Genomic DNA, 23353 nt, shown 5'->3' with positions numbered 1-23353 from the left:
ACATTACAATTGAAAAACTAATAACATCTATCTAGTCGTCGATCTAGTTAAGAAATCAAGCGCGTCATTTTTCGGTCGCTTTCCCTGAATTCGTCCTTTTGTTGGAACCTCTAATGGTGGAATATGCAACCCCACAACATAATTGTTGCTCAACACTACCTTAGGAAAACACATGATTCAGAAAGTTACGGCTCTTTTATTTTGTGGCGCTCGCCTCGTACTTTTCGGACAACTAATGTCACGGTCAAGTCAATGTCGGATGGAAGAGTCATGGTACCAAATTGCAAAAAATGAAGAATTTTGAGTGGGTTTTTGTTTGTTTTTTTTCGTGGTGTTAAGCCACGAAAATGCACTCGCCTCGTACTTAATGGCACGCCCTGACCTTTCCTTTTCCTTGTATGTAGTCGATCCATCGTTGTCCCTCCTTTATTTCCCGTGCGTGGGTTATTGGTGATAAGGAGCGCACAGCCAAAATTCGATACATTTACATAAGGAGCTCACCAAAAGGAAGCTCAACTCAAGTCCATCAATATATCTAGTCAATCTCACATTCATTCAAAAGTTTAAGTTAATGAGTTATGGACCAACATGAATATTTTAACTAGTCTACATCACTTTAATTCTTCGATGTGAAATTTTTTTAGCATAACTCACTCATACATGCATGTTAACAATCTCCTTACTCATGTGTGAACTTAGTATTAGTTCTGCTCACCCTTAATTTGGGCATCATTCATCCTCAGCTTATCTCGAGTTGAATCTCCATCAAAGCCTAATTTCATAGCCATGAATTCTACCGTTGGGCCTGCGTTGCTATACCACAACGCTCACCGCCCGAAAACCACCTCATGGGTCACTAACCATCAACTCTAATACTATTTGAGCGAGGAGCGCGTAATAGAAATCCGATACCTTCTTCCGGGGAGATATCATCAAAAAAGAGCACTCGTCGACATATCTAGTTCAATCCACATTCGCATATTACAGGTTCCAAATTTGACCTATCCAAAATCTAGAACCTACCCGTCGAAATAGATTTATCAATTTTTAGAATATAAAACCTACCATGCATATCGACTAATCCGATTTCAAATTCCATATTTTATCGTGGAACCATGCTCTTATGTGATTATTGGGGTCGACAAAGTGTATACTTGGTTAAGCAAACCTTTTTTTTTTTTTTTTTCACGATAAAGCTCTAGCCATCTATGCTAATATTTACAAGGAAGAGGGTCCCCTATGTTAAGGGTATGTCAATGATTTTCTTCATTTGGGAAAAAATCCTTGTTAATTCAAGGAAAAAAGCGACCAAAAATTCTAAACTATGATTCATGTAATAAATTTACCCCAAACTTTTCTTTGTGACACAAAAAATCCTAAACTTGTACCCATGTGACATATTTACCCCAAATTTGTGCTTGTGTAACACATTTAACCCAAACTTTTTGTTGTGACATTAGAAACTCCAAACTTATATCAGTATGACACATTTATATCAAACTTTTTTTTGTGACATTAAAAACTCCAAATTTATATCCGTGTGACACATTTACCTCAAATTTTGGGATGTGTCACACGGATATAAATGTGTAAATTTTGATGTTACAAAAAAATATTTTTTGGTAAATATGTTACATGGATATAAGTTTAGGGTTTTCGATGTCACAAGAAAATTTTATGGATAAATGTGTCACATGAGTGAAAGTTTGGGATTTTTTGTAACACAAAAAAAAAGTTTGGGGTAAATATGTCAAGTTGGTATAATTCAAGATTTTTGGTGGTTTTTTTCCCTTAATTCAATTGTATATCTTGCGAAAATTCTATGCAACGACAAATCTGCTAAGCGGGCCCATTTTTGTCGTCTCGAACTTTACATCAATCAATCGACTCCAACCGAGTCGCCCGAAAATTTCCGCCCAGAGAACGGAAGCGGACAGAGAATCTTTGTTCCTCGGTAAAGATTTCGGTGAGTTTTACGATGTTGGAGGCCCATTTTGTGAGTTCCAGTCCATATAAGTTGGTGGCCCAGCCCGTTATCTCCCTTCTAAATTCGATTTTGATTCTGTTCTTCTCAAAACAAATAAAGATGTGAGCAAAATGGTGCCCTTTCGAGGATTCGAACCCGTGACGATGCTTCTCGAGATTGCGATCTAGTGTCGAGCTTCCGACCGCCTCAGTTAACCTGTTGGATTCTGTTAAAAACGAATCTAGTGCGCGCACAAAGCCGTCGGTACCACAAGAGTTTAAGAGGGGCTCTTGCTTGGGAAAACAAGAGAATGGAGAGGCGGAACGAGCGTTAATTCTATGCGTCCCGAGAGCAAGTTCCGATTGATCAGGAAGTTCGCATCAAGTCTCGTCACGACAGATGAAGAGGCTTCGTCGAACGATTTCTCACACGTGCTCGCATAATCATATATGGTTTCATTGGCCAAAGACACGTGCGTAATTCTCAGCACTCCAACATGTAAGTCGCACGAGAGACGTCGGGATTGTTTAGGAGATCGAAGAGCAGACCAAATTGATGCAACAAGACAATGGGATGTTAAAAGAATCAAATTTGGGAACCTTCGTAGAAGTAGGGATACCAACGAGAAGGAGACATCCTCGTTATCTAGGAAGAGTCGATTGGCAGCTTAGTCTGACTTATTGACCATTCTCTTGGCTGCCCCCGCCCACTTGTTCACTGAAGGTCCGCGGGGAATTTACTTGAAAGTTAGGAAGACTCGTCTAACTCGATTCCCTCACTTGGTCCTCGCGAATCCTAACTCCCGCGAGACTTACGATTGGACACATTAAAATGGATCCTAAACTCATTTCTTAATCCATATATGGATGGAATGAGTTGTTATATGGGTTAATTATATTCAACAAACGAATCGTAAATAGGTTTAAACACGATGAATGTTAATGGGTCATAAACGGATTTTAAATGGATTTATAACTTACTTAAATCTAGCTCATATCTATAACTCACTTTTCATTTTCTTTCGATCTCGTTCGTTTACTCCGCACTCTCACCACAATTTAGATATGAATATTCCTAAATTGAGTTAAATACAAAAAATGTTTTAGGAATATCAGTCGGAGCCCCTTTATAGAAGTTTTTGGCTCAGCCAACATGGATCATGTATGAGTCACTAAATTCGCATTGCAATGAATGGATCATAAACAAGTCAAGTGGATCTATTTGGATTGGACAATTTATGATCTGATCCACCCGTTCTAACACTCGAAAAAGAGGAAGCCATGTCCCACGACCCGGACCCAAACAGGTGACGACCAAGAAACTTCATTTCATGAAAGATTACCGACCACCTGAGATAAAATAACGAAACATCGTGCTTCTTTCTGGGCGAGCTTCGTCAGTTTTTGTCCAATTGTGGGCAACTCGGAAGGAAGGAACACCCCCCCCAACCCCCTCTTTCCGATTTGACTGAACATTCTTCCCACGGATGCACAGTGATTAGTAAACAACACGTCCAAGTCGCCAAGACCCATTCAATGACGTCCTTCTCGGGTTGCGACCGAGTCAGAATCTTAAGAGCGAGCAAAGCCACCACAATTGAAGAATAAAGACATGGCAGATAAATCCACGAGACATATGGTCGGCCATAAATTTTGTCCGGGGGGATATTCCTCCTCGGAACCTCGTCGGAACCGATGACGACATACGACGACAAACCCCACACCGGCTGACATAACAAAGAGTCCGGCTTCGGTCTGAAAGGACCAAAAAAAGAAAGAAAGAAGGAAGAAGAAGAAGAAAGAAAAGAGATTCGTCTCCTAAACAAAGAAAAAGCTTCACTTCAGTAAAGCTCCGAGCAACAGGGGATTTAGTAAATTAGACTACGACCAATAATGACATACTTTCTACGCTAGTGGAGGAGCAAGACGATGATAAACAAATGAAGAGGATAGAAATTGATATCAAAGATAATATCAACATCCAATCAACAGACAGCCCCGAGGAAGCCCGACAGGGGGATTGGTGCGGCCGTGGCCGGTCGGTCCACTCCTTTCCTTAAAAATTCCCCCACGTGCGTACAACTGGTGCGTCTGAATTTTTGTGAGGGCCTCTCTCTCTCTCTCTCTCTCTTTTTCCACAAGAGAAGAAACGCAAAATCCAAAAGGCATCTTTGCAGATATTCTAATTCAAATCCATGTTTTCAACCTAATATAATACTAATAGAAAAAGGACAGAGAGAAGGACAAGAAGAAGAAGAAGAAGAAAACGGGGGTTTTTCCAATTGCTGATGACTACCATGGGATTCCACTTGCCAAATAACATATCTACATAGAACAAAAAGACCTTCCCACTTACATCCCACCAAAGAAGAAACTCCAAAGATATTCACAGATTCTTGGTCCTAAAACCTAATACATTACAAAAAAACCCATCCCAAGTTCCTAAGTGTGATTGATAGTGGGTCCTATACACAAGTTAGCTTTTGCAAATAACGCCAAGTCCCCAATTCCCCAAGCTATGCAAATTTCAGCCCCACAAAACAGAAAAAAAAAGTGGAAAATAAAGGAAAGAAGAAGGCCCCTTTGGCACAAGAGATCACAGACAACAAACTGAAGATAAGAATTGAAAGAGGGAATAGAGGGGGAAAAAAAATACACGGGCAGTGAGACTCGGGTGTTAGGCTACCACCCTTCATCTTCTACTGAGGACGCAGGGAGCCTGCTTCCAGGGCTCATCTTCTTCACATCCTGACTCGACCATATGAAAATTCTTCTGGCCATGTTGCAGAATTCCCTACAGAAGGATTTGACAAAAAGAGGACACTCTCAATTCAAGTAGCTCAGTGTCAGGACCAAACTGATTGTAAGTAGTAGTACAAAGTGAACTTACGGCCAGGGATCATCTCCCACGAGCATCATGTCCTCTTCATCATCTGTGAAGACGATTTCCCACTTGTTTCGAGGCCTGAGCTCTCCTTTGATCTCAAACATCTCCTCGAGCTCATCGATAAGCTGATCATAGTCTTCAAGCATAGTCAAGTCTACAGCGCGACCCACGGCTACTCCTTGCATCTTAACCTGTTGGCACATATTCCAGCCAGGCCAAAAGATGATGACAAATATACAATGTAGAGAAAACAAACAACCACTGTATATTTAAAGATAAAAAGTATAGCCCAGATCACCAGTCACAAAGTAGGTACCTTAGTGCGACTCCTTGCAGAAGTAGAACAACTTTGTTTGCTTCTAATCTCTTTTGGTGAAACTACAGACTGTCTTTGAATTATCTCGTTCGAGGTCCTTAAAACAACAGACTTCTGCTGTAAATCTGCTGCAGAAGGGTTGCCAGGAGTGTGTGCTTCGTTTATGACAAATGATCCATCGAATGGCTGAACAGTCAGCTTGTCCACTTGCTGAGAGTTTGAAGAATGATTTATCAAGTCAATGCCAAACAATCGGCAACTAATAGGTCTCTCGGTCTTCTCACCCAGCTCAACCTTAGGTTCATTTCTCGGCTTAGGTGAGTGCATAATTGAACTGGAAAGAAGTGGCCAACCAGAGACATTGGAAGAAAACCGCCTGTCCCCCACAGTCTGAGGCCATGACATAGAGGCGCTACTGGTGTTCACATTTGTTTGCTTATGATGCCAGATAACATGATCGTCACTTCTTTTATCCTCAATGAAAGCACTTGGTTTCATAGAATCACAGGACTGCGTAAGGCCAGCATCATGGAGAGCTGGACCAGCAGTATCTACAGTTATAAATGAGAAGACATTACTTACCTACAACCCGTAAATAGAAAGATATCTGCAGCAGACAAGCAAGCTAACAGCAATTTCTTAGAAGATTACCAAGAGCAGGGAGCTCAGCAGGCGGTCTAGGCCTTTTGTTCTTTGCCACTGCTGACTCTGTTATGCCCAGAGGTATAGACGGTACAGAGGATTCAATCTCCCATGGTGAAACTCTGTCTGGCCTTGGAACAGAAGCATGTTCATCCCATTGAACCTAAAGAATGAAAGAGGTTCAAAAAGTTGGGACAATACTGTTGTAGGTGAAATTCCATCAAAGAGGAAAAGCATTTCCATTTAGCCGTTACCTTCAATGATCGCCACTTGGAATCTGTCCATTGCGAGGAAACGTCTTCGACTCCTACTATAGTACCGGAAAACCTGAGGAAGGGAAACATGAGTTCATAGAAGAATCACAAACTAAAATAGCTCCCCGAAAGAGTAAAATTTGACTTTCCATCACCTTCTCTCAGGAGAATCCTCTCCCTCAAACCTCATCTTAAATCTGATTCCAACAGTGAACTTATTGTTAACAGCTTCTAGATACTTGTTCAAGCTTATGATGAACTGGCTTGTCCTGAGGTTATACCAAAAGAGAATTTATCATGCTTCAATCTAGAAATGCTGACATAATAGCGGGAAAGATAATGTCCATATGGTGTACCTGGGCTTGTAATAGACTACAAACAGGGTTTGCGTTGAAACAGCATGAGAGGCAGTTGCAAGCACTCCTAAGTGCATACTCTGACTTGATATCACTGATGCAGGCATGCTGCTCTGTTGACGTGCCATACGTCTGACACCAACACGAAGTTCTCCATTCTCCCCTCTATGAATGCATCAACCAAAAGTACTTAAAGCCTTGATGACAGAGTGGGACAATCTAATGAAATCAAATTATACAACAAATAAGGAGTAGATATTTAAGAGTATGAACAGCCTCTATACCTCAAGAACACAAAGGAATCACCAGCAACCAATCTCTTCGAAGTGACAAATGTACTCCATCCAGTTGTCAGCAAATGCCTACGTGGTTGACCTGTTGTTTAGAGTCCAGCGGAAGCAAGAGTTACGACTTCCATTTACTCAGCAAGCAACTTTAGAAAGCACCGATATGCACTTGCTTCATCTGAGCAAAAGCCACTTTCCCACATGCGCTAAAAGTGTTTGTTCTTTACCTCTGAAAATATGCTTAAATTTCCACTCATAACCATGAAGATCCTTTGCAACCAACTCTTGAGTTGGTGTTGACTGGGTCATATCCTGCAAAAGGAAAATACACAACAAAATGCTCACATGAAAAGAGGACAGAGGGGGCGTGGGGGTGAGGCCAAACAAGTGGTAATGAAATTACCAGAGGAGGAAGACATTCAGTTGCATGTTTCCTGAGAACAGAAAATCCACCGTGTGTACTCGTATCAGAGGCGGTCAAAACCTTGCAAAAGGAGTGAACTCTCTGCCTTGGAGGCTCAGGAAGGCAAGGGTCGAGACTCGTGGGCTCGATTTGCTACAGAAAACCATGAAAATCAACAGAGAGCTTAGGATACAATCTTCCCCAGCACGAGGCTCGCACAAGAATTAAGGTCCGGCAGGGTCTTACAGTGGACTCTGGAAGTAGAGTGATCTGGGCATAAACCTCGTCTGTTTCTTGCTCTGCCTAAACACATAAACAAAAGGGAAAAAGAAGATCAAACATCACGTTGGATCGCAGCTTCTATTTCTTATCCATTTGCCGTGACAAAAGGGTTTTCAGGAACCCAGAAAATGCAGGGAATACAAGAATTTATGGCGAACAATATCATCTGACAATATTTTCCTTCCATCCCATTTCGTTAAAGAATAAAACTCGAATCTTTAACGAATAAAATTCAAATCTTTAAGTGAAAATCATGGGAAGAGTTACTCACGAAACCGAAGACAGAGAGTCCAAATAAATTACCAGCAGCTGAATGTACATGACGCGACAAAGTATCTTCGAGGGTAGACTAAACAGCGGAATCCTCTCATTTAGCTCCTGATTTGTGGACGCCTCCAACTGAAACCCGAACAGCATACAGATTTAAAGGCAAATAATTTCTGGGTGTCGCCAAGGAAAAAGAAAGAACACCCGTAAAAGGAAATTAACTTAAAAGAGAAACGTCAAAAAAATCGTCGCTAACATCTCAGCTGTTCCCTACCGAACGAACAAAATGAACGTCGATTGAAGACAAAAGGGGGAAAGAAATTGCTCAAAGAATGATGCTCTCACTTGTTCCATGTGCCCTTGAGGGAAGTAGAAGACTCGCTCCCCAGCTCGAGGGACGTCAACGAGGGGGCCCGCGCACGCCTTCCATAGCTCCGTGTACAGATCGTCTTCTCCACCACCTATCAACGTCGAGTGAGAAAACCAACACCAACCAAAAAAAAAAAAACAAGAAGAAGAAGAAGAAGCTCTCTCTCGGCCTCGCTCTCTAGCTCTTCGAAGGACAACAAGAGAGAGCAAGAGACAAAGAGAGAGAAACACGAATTGTAAGGAGAGAGAAAGGCTTCAACGCTCCTTTTGGCATTCACCTCGATTTGCCATGCGAACGCCGAATTCCACGGAGCGAGCGGTCGCCGGAGGATCAAACGCGGCTCTGAGATCTCTCTCTCTCTCTCTCTCAGTAAAGACGGCGGTGAACAAAGCCACTGCAGCTACAGCCGCCCACCGCGATTCACCCAAAAAAAGGAGGCGTAACGTAGCACCCACCACCGTCTCCGTCCGTCACACACCACCACAGCTTCAAGCCTCTGCAGCAAAGCAGACGCCCACTCTCTCTCTCTCTAGAATCCAGAGGAAACACGGGCTCGAGGAAAAATCTGAAGAACCGCTATGCGCGGTTCTCTCGCTACGCGCGGACTTGTATTGTAATCTTTTCTTTCCACCTTCAACTGCGACTCTTGTGGAGTCCCCATTTTCATCTCATGGTGTCTGTCTGCGATGTATTGGTTAACGCCAACAGAAGTAACCGCGGTTGGGATTTGACCGGGGACTTGGGTTAGCTGACGGTCGGGTTTGACGGAGCAGGGTCGGGAGCAGTCGTGGGCCCCCGTGTGTCGCGCAGCGCGGTTAAAAAGTTAAAAAAGGTGAAAGTAAAAGATTGGCTTGCCATCGAAGCGGCGTAACTGGAACCTCGCCGATACAACGTAAATTGCACGGTTTTCATTAAGACCGAGCAATACGGACAGATCGAATCAATAATATCGGCTTTTAAAAGCACCGATCTGATTTTCAATTTCATAAAATTGAAAATTTCTGATTCCATGGAGAATCGGACTGTATTATTTCTTACATGTAAACATAATAATCTACTTATTTTGATTATTAAACGTAAAATTAGTTTCTATCAATAATATTAAAATTAAAGTCGGTGTTGCTCACTCCTACTAAAATTAAACTTCATTGGACCGCTAGCGAATCGAACTGGACCAGAAAACCGATAACCCCTAATTTTGATGTGTCGCCAGTAGGGTTGATGAATGGGTCGGGTCGGTTTGGATTGAATTAAAAATAATCCGACCCAAATTAACTCGTTCATATAAAATGCAAATTTACTAATCTTTTCGAGCAGTAATAAGTTGTCGGACTCCACGATGTTCGATTGTAGAATCGATTAAGACTAAGAGACCTTCTTTTTAAAACCTCGAGGTCACCATTTAAATCCAACAACTTGCATACAAATTGCTATGTGCCAAGGTCATGTGCAAATTCCATGTACCTGAATCAAATTGTGCACGGTGTTTCGCAGAGTTTTAAGGATGCACGAATGATAACTATTCTATTCTTTTTTGGACAAAATAGATTTTGATATTTCTTTTCCTGGACAAGCTTATAAGCAAAATGATGTGTCTGACAACGACACCAAATTTTTATTTTTGAAACAAAAATTTGGTTGATAAGAACATAAAATTTATACGGTTGTCTACGCCGTGCGCCTCGGAAGGGCGGGAGACCGACGAACGGCGGCCGGCAAGAGGGACGCAAGAGGGACGCAAGAGAGAAGGAGACTTCACACAAGAGAGGCGGAGGAGCAATGAGAATGATTTTTATTTCTGTTTTTATTCCAGAAATAAAAAAATAGAAAATTTTTACTTTTCATTTTTGTTTCCAAACTTATTTTTGGATTAAAAAATTATTTCATATATAGAAAAACAAAATTGTGTTACCAAACTGGTTTTTTGTTCTAAACATGTTCCAAAAATAAATTTGGAAGAGAAGCAGAGAAATTTAATGATTGTCATGTGTAACTTAAGGAGCGGAGTTTCCTAGTTCATGCCCCTGGATTATTAAAAGAAACTACAGGACTATCATAGAATAGATGCAACCCCGCATTATGTACAAGACTGGTTGGATCTAGATGAAGTGCGTATCGAGGGAATTTCCTTTGTAGAAACCTATGAACTTTCGGTGTTTCAAAGGAGCTGCACATCCTAAAATATCTTGCACGAAAGAGCCGAAGCGAAACCAAACTGTAGACCTACTGCCATCATTTAAATTTTCAAAACAAGGTATTCAAAGACAAAAAAAAAAAACTACCGTTGACTTAAGCTTTTAAAATAATTGTTAGTTATCCCACAAATTTCTCATGATATCAAAGCGGGAGATCCCCAGTTCAAATCATTTTAGACCTAATTTGCTTCCTCAATTAAATATGTCAACGCTTAGTACCGAGCAAAATATCAAACTAAGTATGAGGGGGAGTGATAGAATACTTAAAATATTAAATCAATATGTCAACGCTTAGTATTACGTAAAATACCAAACTAAATATGAGGGGGAGTGATAAAATACTTAAAATATTAAACCACATCTTCATCTAACAGCATAAACTTTTAGAGCAATCGGCAATGGCCCCATCAAAATTTTCATAGCGATTTACTCAAATGAACCTAGATGCAACAATACTAAACCACTTAAAAAATTCTCGATTAAAAAAGTTACTTTATGAATGAAAAACGAGAACATCACGAAAATAAAATAAATCGATCACGAGGCCTCTTGACCAATCGAATTCCAAAGTAGCGTCGAGTGTTGATTTTCTTAATTACGAGCGAGCAATCGCGACACACGCTAAATCAAATGATAGCTGCTCATAGGAAATCGCCAAAGGACAGCTCGAGTCCGAGCCCATCAATATATTCACTTAGATCCACATTCGCTCAAAAGCTTAAATCAACGAATCACGGATCAATTCGGTATGTTAACTAGTTTGCACCACACTAATTATTCAATGTATGATTTTTCTAACATAGTTTACACGTATATCCTGACAGCTGCTTTCAACAAACCTCAACACGTGTTCGATCATGAAATTACAAAATTTTTATTTTTTAACCTTAAACGACGAGATTACGCGACGAAGTAGCAAAACAACCTCGTCGGTCTCCATGGTAGCGTGACGGATAATGCTTGTCGGTTCGCCGGCCGGCCGGTCGGCATTTAACCTCGCCGTCCCCCGCCCCACCCATGGTAACGTGACGGATAACATTTGTCGGGCCACACCAACATTATCTGAGTGCGGTGATATCAGGCTTTGCGAGGTACGATGTCCTTCCCTCTGGCTCTCCCCAGAGAACAGGCGCGCGTATGGTCGCTTTTTAATATCAGATGGCAGAGCTGCGTACGGCTGCGCCCAGGGATAGCCTTGTGGTCCAGGGTAACGGAAGCCGTTAGGTGGAAGCCGCCGTTACCGTCCCCGTGATCCAGCCGTCTCTTTCACTGTCTGCTCCGCAGCAGGCAACAGGTTTGGCTCGGGTTAACCCAGCAGAATTTTTGGGGAGTCTTTCGTTATTTGTTCCCCTAATTTAAAACCCTCCCTTTTATTATTAATTTATTATTATTATTATTTTTTTGGGCCTTAGCTTCCGAAATACGTAAGAAATTAAAATAGAAAAGGAATTAATTTGGTCGCGGGTCGTTCCGAGGTTTTATGGACCGGATCTTCGGTTTGACCCGCAGATGAGGTGAAAATTACGTGGCTGTGCCATTGATCCAGGGGACCAATCAAAGGGAGAGAGAGAGAGAGAGAGAGAGAGAGAGAGAGAGATCGTGAGGCATCGCCGTATCATTGGATGGCGACGTTTCCATGCGTTTTTTTTTTGGTGTCAATAGTACAGCCCTGTCCCCATTCACACACGTGAGAAAGCCTGCATACACTTCCACGTGGCACTCCTCTACTGGAGGGTGACGCGGAGAGCTGTAATTTTGGTTCAATCCGTGGCTGGCACCGTCCTGGGATTCATCGTATCGGTCTACCAAGGAGTGTATCATTTAAATTTTAAAATGAGGGTGAACATTACATCCACTTAATTGGTATGCAATTCTACTGATAAAGAAATTAGGAATGAAGATGATAGTATTATAAATGCGGACCGATTCGACCAGAACTAATTTTAGGTTACCAAACCGGTTCGATCATATTACACTTATACAAGGATCTATGTCCGATCGATCACCAAACCAATTTTCGAGATGGATAGAACTTCGGGCTCAACCCGGTGCACTAGGTTTGCCTCAAGAATAAAGGCTCTGATACCAACCTAAGAATAATAATATGCGGATGCGGAACAAAGGTTGGAGAATTTAAGTATAATTTGAAGTATTAGAGAAGGCAATATGTATTAATTGGGATACGCACAATCGAATGGAAATATACGCACAATCCGATATATAAAATCGTTAGAATTATCGAATATCCGTAACTTAGGAAATTATCCTAGATAAATCCTAATTATCGCTAACATATCAAATATATCCAACTTAGGAAATTGCCTCTAGCATAACCAATCCAAAATCATGGGAAAAGCCATTCAATCTTCTTTTTAATAAAAAAAATGAAAAGGAGCAATCAGTACGACTACAAAAATGTTCAGACTGTATAAGAGATTGTTCCTCGGCAATACTCGTGACTTATCCAAAATAGACAAGTCCCATCGTCCTTCTTCATAGCCTTTAATCATTTTCGTTCGAGAGAAAATGGGAATGTTTATAATGTTCGATGGGTCCATTTGTTTCCAATGACCCCAAAAAAAAAAAAAATTTATTTTTCTGAATGCGAAAAATATTCTCACCGTCCACGAAAAAGTTCAGATATAAATTACTGTCGATAATGACTAATTCTTTTTAATAATGTGCATGATTTTAATCCTCACATTTCGTAATCGTATTGCGCGGTGTTTCTCTAGAAGACATTCAACACCAATGCCACGAAAAGATTTTACACAATATTAGAAGAGATTTTCCCCACCAACTTAAGTTTTTTTATTTTTTTGGTGGGGTCGGAGTACCGTAAGGTTGAAAGAGATAATAAGTGTAACATTATACAAGGAGAATCTCCTAGTTTTGCTATACTGGAGACACTAAATGTGTCTATTTTTCTAGTGTTGTAATGAGTTAATAGACTAGGACTAAGACTTGCAAGGTTCTATGTCGAGAGTTACGAAGTTATTTGTCTTTTAACGACTGGCTAAAGATTTAATAAAAAAAAATTAGACAAAATTAAGTTTCGGGTAATTGATGATCGTCTTCTGCGAAAAAGGCAAAGAAACGACCACGAAACCCCGATCTAGAATCCAACAATTAGACGGTCTTACGTGAAAATGAGACTTGCTTCCCTGGTCACGGCTCGATGGAAAACTTTGGAAGACGATATAAAGAACGAAAGGAGATTCATCCAAACCTAACTTTGTAATTATTTTATTGTACTCGTCTCCATTCCACTTTGCATCCTCACCACAATTAAGCAACTCTCTTGTCTCCCCTCGACATTATATCCTTATCCAAGGTTCCTTTCACACACCCATCAGCCCGATGCTCGCCCTTAATCACACTTAGCCATTAAAAAGATGTTAATCATTAAGCCCTTGAACACGTTGCCATACTTCATTTCCGGGTCTCGTTTCGTCCGAGTCGCTCCAATTTCGTTCCGTCCAAGTTACTTCTCTTTTCGTGCTAAGTTTCTCCTTTTCTTCTTATCTAACTATTTCGCGTCTCCGGCTCTAGTCGCCGGTTTTTTTTTTTTGTAAACTTCATTTCTCTGTTGAGCACCTAACGAGGCTAACGTATATTCCAGGGCTGGATTCGTCAGTCTATTCTTTTTTTTCCCTTCACTGGGGTTTGAATTCAAAGTCCTGTCATGATTTTTATTAAGTGAAAATTGGTTTGGTGATATCGGTCGGGCCATCCGAGTGGGCAAAGCTCATTGCCACGTCGTTTCTCGGAAACTTCCACGATGTTTTGCGACAGCAGAAAAGGGGAGGGAGAGATTAAATTAATTGTTTGGTATCAGTACTAATCGAGTTTAGTGAGTCCACTTCAGCCGGTTTTATGCGGATATAATTATATCTAGTGGCGTGGACAGGCATCTAAAAGGAGGACTAGGCATTAAATTTAACCTCCTCGAGCCTTTTGCCTTACAGGAGAAAACAAGGAGAGGGATGAGGACGAACCAATAGAGTTTTGGTTTTGTGTATGTCTGTCTGTGTTTGTGCGTGATTAGGCTGCAAGATGGAGCGATTAGGGTTTTGTTTATTGCTTGTCCTCATGATAATTGGACTGTGGGTTTCTGGTTTCTGGTCCTTGATGGTGATGATCTCCATAATGAGCCTTTCCCCTCTTTCGAAGAGCCTAGGATAGTGAGACAAATGATTTTTGGAATTGTCTTATGAAATAATTAAAGAACGACGCAAAAGTAAGGATTGTTTCTGTGGCAAATCAAGTTTCGGCATACTCATTCGAACCGGAACGTGGACGGTATAGTCTCGAAACGAAGGTCTTTTATTCTTATACCATGTTTTTCAATAGTGTTTCAATAATCCCCCACAAATTTTTATGGGAAATCTCATTCTCAAGTTCGAGGACACAGATGGAAATTATAAAGATTTGATCCCTAATTTACTTGATCTAATTTGGGGCGATCATATTACCATAACAATCAATGACATCCAAGATCATTGGATTAAGTTCACATTACCAGTCCGATCAAGGTGTATGCTCTCCATATAGAGAGTAGGAGATCCACAAGAAACCGGCGAAAATATGGTAGGCTCCAGGGTAGAACAAGGAACTAGTGAAAATAAGATAGGTTTCGGGTTTCAAGATACATAAAGTAAGTTTTATGTTCCAAAAATTGGAGAACCGGTTCCTAGAATCTAAAACAAATCTTTGTGTTTTTCTTGTTATATATCTTCGCGTGCAACCTATTGTAATCTATAGAGTCCGATGATGAGTGTGTAATATGGAACTATTAGTCCAAGCTTTCATTTCTAGCGGTATCTATGATTGAGACTTTTATTTTTTGTTAATGTTCTATATTCTTCGTGTGCATAAATATGAGATATGATCAATGAATTGTAACAGCAAATGATGGTCATTAGAAGTGATAATTCATTGCATGATTCAATTAAGAATACATGTATAACCTAGGTATGTATGGAAAGTTTTAGGTTCTAAAAAATGAGTAACCGCATTCGACGAATATGTTTTAGAAACTTGTATGGACCTTAGAATTGCTCACTCCTATTACGTATCTCTAAGCGAGCACGTCAATGCAAGTGCTGGACCGTTGGTTATAAAAGCAAGCATTTCATAAGCTAATTAGGGAATAGGGGGGATTTACTTTCGCATCTTTAGTAATTACAAAAGGAATTTCAGCATTTGGAGGCTGAACATGGGGCGGTTAAGATTAGCATATTCTTACTGCATATCATAAGCTAATTAACGCATTTTTTAGTGCGCTCCATCTGTCAAAAGTAAAAGCAGTTGTAGATCGTTTTAGGGCATTTCTTTTTTAAATATGATTTATTCGCATAAAGAGCAATTTCCCAACATTTGATTCTCCAAAATCACACTTAAGGAAAAGTCAAAACACAATATACGAACAGTAATCATCTTAAATTAGAGTAAGAGTGCTCATCTCGATTAGACAAAAAGTTGACTGGGGTCGGCTTCTATAATCCTATACTTCAGGATAATCTATAGCTAAATGGACAAGTGGCATGAGGATTCTCGTTATCTCCAAATCTACTGAGATTAATGCTCCGTTCATTTTTTGGAAAATGAATATTTAAAAAATATTTTTTAAAAAAAAACGATCTCTTGCAACGCCTGTAATAATTACTCAGTAAAAAAAATCTTCATTTTCAATAACAATTCATGTATAAGTATTTTCATGTACGATATAAATCTCGTTTATTTTTGTAAGCAATACAAATAATGGTTTGTAAGAAAATATTTTCAAAATTATTCATTCTTAAATAAGTAATAAAGCGTTCATACTTGTACCAACTCAAAGAAAGCCATCGTGCATTGGTTTGATTTACTGTCAAGGATAGGAATATGGGCCTTAAGTTTATATATTTTAAGTCTCGTTGTAATATAGTCCTAATTCTTTATTTATATCATCGACTGGTAAGTGAAATATCCTGTGACAAGCACATGATAAATAAGTCTTTTACGGTCGGCACTCTATGTGGTCGACATGCACGATTTTTTCCTTTAAAGCTAATTGTGGGTTAGAGATATTTAGATATACTCTAGACATACTTAGGATATTTTTCATGATTTTTCCACGTCTATTTCGATTATACATATCTGATTTAATTTTTTTAAAATAGTGATCTCATAAAATCTATAAATAAGCAGATCTAATCTTCATTATGATGTATGGAAATATGCGCAAGTGTCCGGAGAAATCGTGGGTTTACCTTTTCTTTTTTGAGGGAGAATGAAGTTCTGCCACTTACCCAAAGCAGAAAATTTTTAATCTCTTTCCTTCCATCGAATGATGCTCCTGGAAAAAAACTCAGTGCCCAGAGACGACCTGCCCTGATGGAAATCTCGAACAGCCATGGATATCAGATCTCCAATGTGCTCGTGATCCGATAATTTTATTATTTTGTTGCAGAAGTTGATTTTGGGAAGATCTAGTCAAGACCATGAACACTCCTGGAGCCACCTCTTTGGAAACCAATCAGAGGTTGGAGATCAAAGCAGAAGTTCTTTTAACTCCACGATCTACTTCAAAAGAAGAAAAAAAGGAAAACAAAAATGGGGTTATTGGGATTTATTCTGATGAAAATAAGGTTTATATTCAGGTGGGAAGTGGCCACTAGCAGCACAATCATAATTGATCACATTTATGTGGGCCTGTATGCTTTTAATTTGCGCATAAATTAGTCTGCGCAGCTCTTATTCTATCGATATAATTATGGAGCCGTGATGTTACTTGGTAAATCTAAAGGGAATGGTTCTTTTAAAAGGGTTAAGTAGGAAGTGGAAGCGATGAGAAACTGAGGAGTGGGAGGCAACCACCCAGCAAGAACTCAGGAACTTGTTGCCGGGCTGCGGAGATTAGGTTTTTCTTCTTCTTTCTCCGGGATCCCGAAAGAATATACATGAACCATGATGTTCACGTATGTCGGATAAGGCTCTATTCACAGGATGACCGATGCTGCTGTGAGCTTCTTCTGAGCGGGAGACGTCGAGTACGAGAAACGGGGCGCAGCCAAGCCAATGGGTTGGCCGCTCGGCATGTGTGTATATGCGTGGACGTATGTCTGCGTAAGTGTATATGTATACGTATCACTAAAGACAAGGATATCTCAGAGGCATATTCTCTTCAACTCCCTCAAGGAAGATCGGATGAACATAATACTTTAAAGGGAATGCATTACATGTAATAGACCGGGAGAGAAATAGATATTTGAAAAGTTACAGACATGCAAAGCGCGGTGGCTTAAAACTAATTTCTTATCTCTTAACCTAATCTCCGCATGGGAAACTGAATGTTCACTTCCAAAGCAAATGTCCAGAAAGCTCGACCGTATGATGTCAATGTCAAAGACATCGAGCTTGCGCATGTTCAATGGTCCCTTTCTCGCCGGTTGATGTAGTAACCAGACAAGAAGCGAGCAAGTAGGTTTCCCGGCTTGTAATGACGGCGTAAAAGCGATTAATGTCCTTCTAATCTTGAATGGCATAAAGTAGCTATCTGGAGATCAACTTCATTACAAGCAAATATGCTTCTTTGAAAAATGATGCTTTTGAAGATACCACTTCCCGACCATGAACTAGCAAAGATCCTAGCTGTTGTTTCTTTCAAGATCTGGTAACTGTTCACTATCATAGATTCTTTATTCTGAACCGGTTTTTCGTACCTGATCTTCGTAGCTTCAAAGCAGAGACGCAAAATTGCGCGAATCCGATTAATCACTACCTCGAAGATTGTCGATTCTATGGAAAATAAACACTTGTCATCGCCTTGTGACCCTGGAGTTTAGAACTCGGAGAGGACCGATCAAGGAACGATGCGAATTTTGATCCTATTGATGTATACAGAAGATGTTATTGTTCCTGGACTGGAAGTTCTGAAGTGGGCTTTGGCGTAACAAGCCTCACAAGATCCTAGTCCAATTTTTCTTGATCTGAAGGTACTTCCCAACACTATTTGCGGAAAACCAAAGGTCCTAGTGAAGAACCTGTTGTCATCATCACATCTATCCTCTAGAACAATTTCACCAGTTAAGGGGAGTTCTCAGTTGATAGAACATTTCTGGGATAAACACTCATTCGTGACCTGATTAAAGCCAATCAGTGAAATTCAATTCAACATGGTTTGTGGGAAATTATATACCACAACAAAAATCAACTGAGGTATCTTATTCTCGCAAAAATGTTTGAATTTGTAGCTGGTCTCGGTAAAGGGTATGGATTGGAAGGAGTACTAAAAGAAATGACGCCCGTAATTTCTCCTCGTGGCTTCCATCTGATTCAGCTGCTGATTTCAAATCTAGTTTGATATCGAATATATTCCCCACGAATGCCAATAAGAGTGAATGGCGGATGACTGATTGATCAGCTGGTGTTGTCTAGGGTGAGTACGGAGAGAAAACGACCACAGAGTTGTGCCCACCAAAGCCGAATGAGTTTGATATAGCTGCAGATGCATGTGAAAAGAATTCAGCGAGACTGTAACTTCTTACAAAATTGTCAGTGAAATTGCATTTTCTCTTGAGGTTATAGCAGTTTTTCGTTTGTGCTCAACTCCAGCACTCAGCAGATCTGCTTCTTACACTAAGAGCTGATAATGAACTTACCGACATTGACTTCATGCTGTTTCTTCACATTCGGGACGGTGTCGATGGTGACATCAAGTTCGATGTTCTACAAAAGAGCAGACCAAACAGAGAGTATAGTCATTTTAGAGTCAAGGGGAATGTCAAAACAAGGAACATAGCAAAAGAAAACATGAACATTCAGTTGCAGTACATCTTGGTTGATCGTTGGATGCAGCCAACCAGTGGTGATTGCTTTTATGGTTGCTATGGCCTCTAGTCCACCAGCAGCACCAAGACCGTGGCCAATCATTGACTGCAACAGGTCACATTATCGATATTGTTACTTCCTTTTTTGGCGACAGGAACACAGGAAAGCGAGAGTTTAAATACGACGAGCAGACAAATTAGTGCATCTAGTGCACAACCAAACTCAGGACAGGAAGTGTCTCACCTTAGTTCCATTCATCTTGATCTCAGATGTGTCCTTAAAGACCTTCTTAATGGCATTAACCTCGGCCAAATCCCCGGCTAAGGTTGATGTAGCATGAGCATTCACATAATTCACCTGCCATGCGAAGATCGGTTTAGCTTCATATGAACAATAGCGATGCGCATAGGCCTAATTGGTTTATAATTATATCTAGTGCTTTCAAATGTATCATTGTAACTAGTGCTTTCACCTCCTCAGGAGAGACACCGGCATCATCTAAACTCTTGCTGATGCACGACGAAACTCCAAGTCCATCTGAACGGGGGTCGGTCATGTGATGAGCATCACAAGTTACAGCACCGCCCAAATACTCAGCGATGATGTTGGCTCCCCGTTTCAATGCATGCTCCAAGCTCTCCATAATCTTCCACCACGACAAACAAATCAGCATTAAGTGTTTCTGATGCACAAAAGAAAGCGGAAGGAGTGCGACTAAACTCAATTTTATCCAATCGTTTCATACCAGCACACCGGCACCTTCCCCCATAACAAAACCATCACGATCCTTGTCCCAAGGCCTCGAAGCTCCCTTGGGGTCCTCATTTCTTTGAGATAAGGCCCTGCAGGCTATGAACCCTCCAACGCCGCTGGGCATGACTGCAGCTTCCGTCCCTCCGACCACCATGATGTCTGCTTCGCCTCTTCTGATGTGGTTTGCCGCCGCATAAAAGCAGTAGTTTGCTGTTGCGCAAGCAGTCGAGATGGAGTAGTTTGGCCCCATGAGCCCGGTATCGATAGCCAAAAGGGCGGAGCCCATGTTGGTGATGGAATAAGGGATGAAAAACGGGGTGATCTTCTTGTATCCCTTCTGGACGAGCGCTTCCACTCCGTTGCTGAACACGCTTATCCCTCCCATTCCTGTACCCACCAGAACCCCAATTCTCGTTTTGTCCATCTGTGATGATATAGACAAAAGATTAAGCCTATAAGTTCATCGAAATGACCCAATGAACGCAAAATATAATTGTTCCTAGAGTGTTTTACTCGAACAGATTGGACTCACAGCGTCGAGGACCTCGGGTCCTAGGTTACCATCTTCCAGGGCTCGTTTTCCAGCAACTATGCAGTACCTCCAGCAGTCATCAAGCCGGCGGTCATTCTTGCCATCAATGTAGCCCTTGGAGGAGAAATTGCGTATTTGGCCCGCGAACCTCACGGAAAAGCTTGAGGCATCGAATCGGTCGATCAAACTGATCCCGCTCTCTCCTTCGAGGAGCTTGCTGTAGAAGGTATCAATGTCACTGCCAAAAACCGAGACGAGACCCATTCCTGTTATGACGACGCGCTTCTTGGGATCCTTTTCTCGCTTGGGAGCTGATATGGTTGGAGAGGCCATGGCCTTGATCTTTCCACACTTGCGAGCTGACAATTGCAAAACCAAAATGAGGATTTGATCCATCAAGATAGGATCTCTCATAGCCTATAAGCTACATCAGATTCCACAAACTGTGGTTGTAGGACTAATTAGCATGGCTGGGTTGTGCATCCTTTGGAAAAAGTAAGCCGTGAAGAACGCTAGACTAATGCATCTAAAGGTAACAACTGAAGCAAGAGCACTTGCAATGGTAACTTCTGCAATGACAATCGAGAGCAAGACTTCTTGGGCCGCAAGAAACCACGAGTTGCAGGTTGTAGTACCACAAACTTCACGCTAGAAAGAAATCGGAAAAGGGAAGGAGCTCGATCACGAGGAGTACGTAATGGTGGAGTGACAAAAGTCTAGTCTTTTGTGTTGTGGAATCAGAATCATAGCAAACTTCTCCTGATGATAAATTTTTCAGCTTTATTGAATGAGATGAATTGCCCCAAGCTCTGTCAAGTGCAAAGAAATCCTATCAATGCAAAGTTTTCCTAGTACTACAGGCCCATATGTCATTAAACCGTGCAAGTTTAAGCCAAGCACTTGACCCGACAGATATTAAGGAGCGCCAGAACCAGAGACAAGCTTTTTCCCCTACTGCAGAGCACCGGCAACATCGGACCCGACTTGTTTACACAACACAAGGCTAAACACAGCAGACAACGAGAAAAATCTCAATATGGCGCGATAACATCAATCGGCTCGGTATATTGACACGTCTCGACATGTTTTCATTCTGCAAATCGGATTTTTTAGCTTATACAATCAAGATTACTACTTGTTGGCATGCAGGTTTTACAGCGGATTGGGGTTGAGCCTCCTGAGACATAAACTTAGATTCACACGCTCAACTCTTTGCAGTGTCATTCATATCATACCTGAAGCAGAAATAACCCCGGCAAGATTACTCCTGGAAGGAGCCACGTGCACATTCTCCACTGGCCGAAGCCCGCTGTACTGCATCAAAGAAGCGGCGCCATTGGCCCCCGACTCTCTGCCCTTAAACAGCAGACCGGCGGAGCAAGTCCCTGCAACTCCTGCCATCTCTCTCTCTCTCTCTCTCTCTCTCTGAGACACCCTTTTGTTTCTGAAAAGTTTCAGGTTCAGGTCGGGAGAATATAAAGAGGTGGGGGCGGGAGAGAACAACAAGGATGTAACCGAGAATGAGCTTTGGGTTATCGATCCATATTGCTGGGAGGCTTGTACAATCCGCCCGCCAATTCCTTCTTTATTTTTTTTATCCTCTTCTGGTTATGACGGGAACAAGAATGGGGCGATGATTACAAAAGGGGGACCTTCGTTTTCCTTTGACCGCTTAGCTACCGCTAACCACTTCGTTGTCCGGCTCTGTGGTGAATGGCCCCTAACCGTTCTTTCGGTCCGTTCTTGAGCTTCTTTAAGTGTCGTGGGGCGGGGGAATTATTAGACCTACCTACTGCCTATACCTGGCAAGTCATTCTAGGAGTATTTAAAAGAGGGAAAAAGATTGTCGTGAGTACTCGGGGTGTGACATTGTCACATTATGACCGGGCATATTCGATCATGGATCAAATACGCGGATTGGGATCGAAACTTGTACCGTTAAAGGGGGACCTGATGTGGTTTTGCCGATTTTAGTATACGATTGACTTGATTCAAAGGATTGATCAGATGATATCATCTGCGGAAACAATAAGAGTTAGGAATGTTTAGCAAGTGAATTTTCAGGGAGCATATAGGGCAAGATTAAAAGCACGGGAGAGTCACAAGTGGCACACCCGCCATGAGATATGCACAAGAAGAGAGCTGTTTTGGTCGATTCTAATGAGAAGAAATTTCTTTCTAACTCAACGGATTAGGGAGTTACATATTTTCGTGTAACTCATATGTACACTTGTTGTATTAGTGTGTTGGATCGAAAATAGTTCAATTCATATTAATTCATTTAACTTGTTTTGACTCATTTCCATTTAATATAAATCTAAGGATTCATACCCTCGACCCATATTGCTAAAATACTTCAATATTAAATCTATCCTAAACAGCGATCCACCACCGCCTAGTCGCCCGTTGCCCCATGCCGCCTTACGCATGTTCACTACCGTGACGGGCGACTAATTCGCTTGGCCGGATTCACCACCGTGATAGGAGACCAATTCGCCCCATTTGGTCCGGGGGCTTGGCGTAGGGTGGGGGGGCTATTTGAGCGGTGGCGACAAGCCGAAGCCATGCTTGATTGACATCAATCTCTAATCTCATCCCCGTTCTGGCACTGGATGCCACGGTCGGCGCTAGAGAAGAAGTAGTTCGGGCCCTTGAGAGTCAATGGAACCACAACGGATAGAGCCTCCCCGAACCGGTCGTTGCGTCCGCCATACTAGAAGGCATTGTCGATGTTGTAGGCTTGGTAGGTCGTGAGGTTGTAGGTTTGGATCACGGTCTACTTTGTGTTCGTGTTGAATACTGCGCACGAATCACCAAATTAGGAAACGATCAGATTTAGAAATCCATCAATTGAGCTGGTTCTTTACGAATTTGAGCGTTCACGACCAAATTAGCAATAGTCGAAGACAAGCTTTCTACCTTTGAAATGATAGCAGCAACTCTCTAGTGCATTTGGAAAAAGAGGAACAATTCGGTTTTCGGAGGAATTAGACCAAACACAACAAACCTTATCTTCGTTGCATAAGTAAT

General features: G+C 41.4%; 2 protein-coding genes across 4 annotated transcripts; both read right to left on the bottom strand.

Annotated features, from left to right (window-relative positions):
• Positions 1 to 4238: 4238 nt before the first annotated feature.
• LOC115740850 (auxin response factor 9-like) lies at positions 4239 to 21759 on the bottom strand. Of its 3 annotated transcripts, XM_030674471.2 has the most exons (15): positions 21716 to 21759; positions 8307 to 8554; positions 8005 to 8120; positions 7696 to 7791; positions 7357 to 7413; positions 7111 to 7263; positions 6935 to 7019; positions 6705 to 6795; positions 6421 to 6585; positions 6220 to 6333; positions 6065 to 6137; positions 5820 to 5973; positions 5169 to 5719; positions 4856 to 5043; positions 4239 to 4759 (listed from the first exon to the last, which is right to left on the bottom strand). In XM_030674471.2, the coding sequence occupies exons 2-15, from the start codon at positions 8317 to 8319 to the stop codon at positions 4648 to 4650; spliced, it is 1968 nt and encodes a 655-aa protein (XP_030530331.2). In that variant the 5' UTR covers positions 8320 to 8554; positions 21716 to 21759; the 3' UTR covers positions 4239 to 4647. The 3 variants fall into 3 exon arrangements, with proteins under 3 accessions (XP_030530331.2, XP_030530332.2, XP_048141204.1); XM_030674472.2 differs by lacking the exon at positions 21716 to 21759 and having other exon boundaries at positions 8005 to 8108; positions 8307 to 8684; XM_048285247.1 differs by lacking the exon at positions 21716 to 21759 and having other exon boundaries at positions 8307 to 8683.
• LOC115740851 (3-oxoacyl-[acyl-carrier-protein] synthase I, chloroplastic-like) lies at positions 18414 to 21926 on the bottom strand. The gene is made up of 8 exons (XM_030674473.2): positions 21559 to 21926; positions 20324 to 20682; positions 19784 to 20215; positions 19511 to 19684; positions 19282 to 19395; positions 19042 to 19143; positions 18870 to 18936; positions 18414 to 18709 (listed from the first exon to the last, which is right to left on the bottom strand). Exons 1-8 carry the CDS (start codon positions 21722 to 21724, stop codon positions 18642 to 18644), a joined length of 1482 nt encoding a protein of 493 aa, XP_030530333.1. The 5' UTR covers positions 21725 to 21926; the 3' UTR covers positions 18414 to 18641.
• Between the last annotated feature and the right edge of the window lie 1427 nt (positions 21927 to 23353).

Source organism: Rhodamnia argentea, chromosome 9 (assembly GCF_020921035.1).
Source record: "Rhodamnia argentea isolate NSW1041297 chromosome 9, ASM2092103v1, whole genome shotgun sequence".
NCBI lineage: Eukaryota > Viridiplantae > Streptophyta > Magnoliopsida > Myrtales > Myrtaceae > Rhodamnia > Rhodamnia argentea.
Note: the sequence above shows the minus strand (reverse complement) of the source record. Positions and strands in the feature narration are given on the sequence as shown.

Bases quoted from the DNA above. Each gene is read 5' to 3' on its own strand.
- LOC115740850 (XM_030674471.2), bottom strand. The intron at 7,264-7,356 runs GTAAGACCCTGC...GGTTTTCTGTAG, and splicing joins CTCTACTTCCAGAGTCCACT to CAAATCGAGCCCACGAGTCT. The intron at 6,796-6,934 runs GTAAAGAACAAA...TCTAAACAACAG, and splicing joins ATTTAAGCATATTTTCAGAG to GTCAACCACGTAGGCATTTG.
- LOC115740851 (XM_030674473.2), bottom strand. From the start codon at position 21,724: ATGGCAGGAGTTGCAGGGACTTGCTCCGCCGGTCTGCTGTTTAAGGGC. The intron at 19,396-19,510 runs GTGAAAGCACTA...TTCGCATGGCAG, and splicing joins CCGGTGTCTCTCCTGAGGAG to GTGAATTATGTGAATGCTCA. The intron at 18,937-19,041 runs GTACTGCAACTG...GCTCTTTTGTAG, and splicing joins ATCCAACGATCAACCAAGAT to AACATCGAACTTGATGTCAC.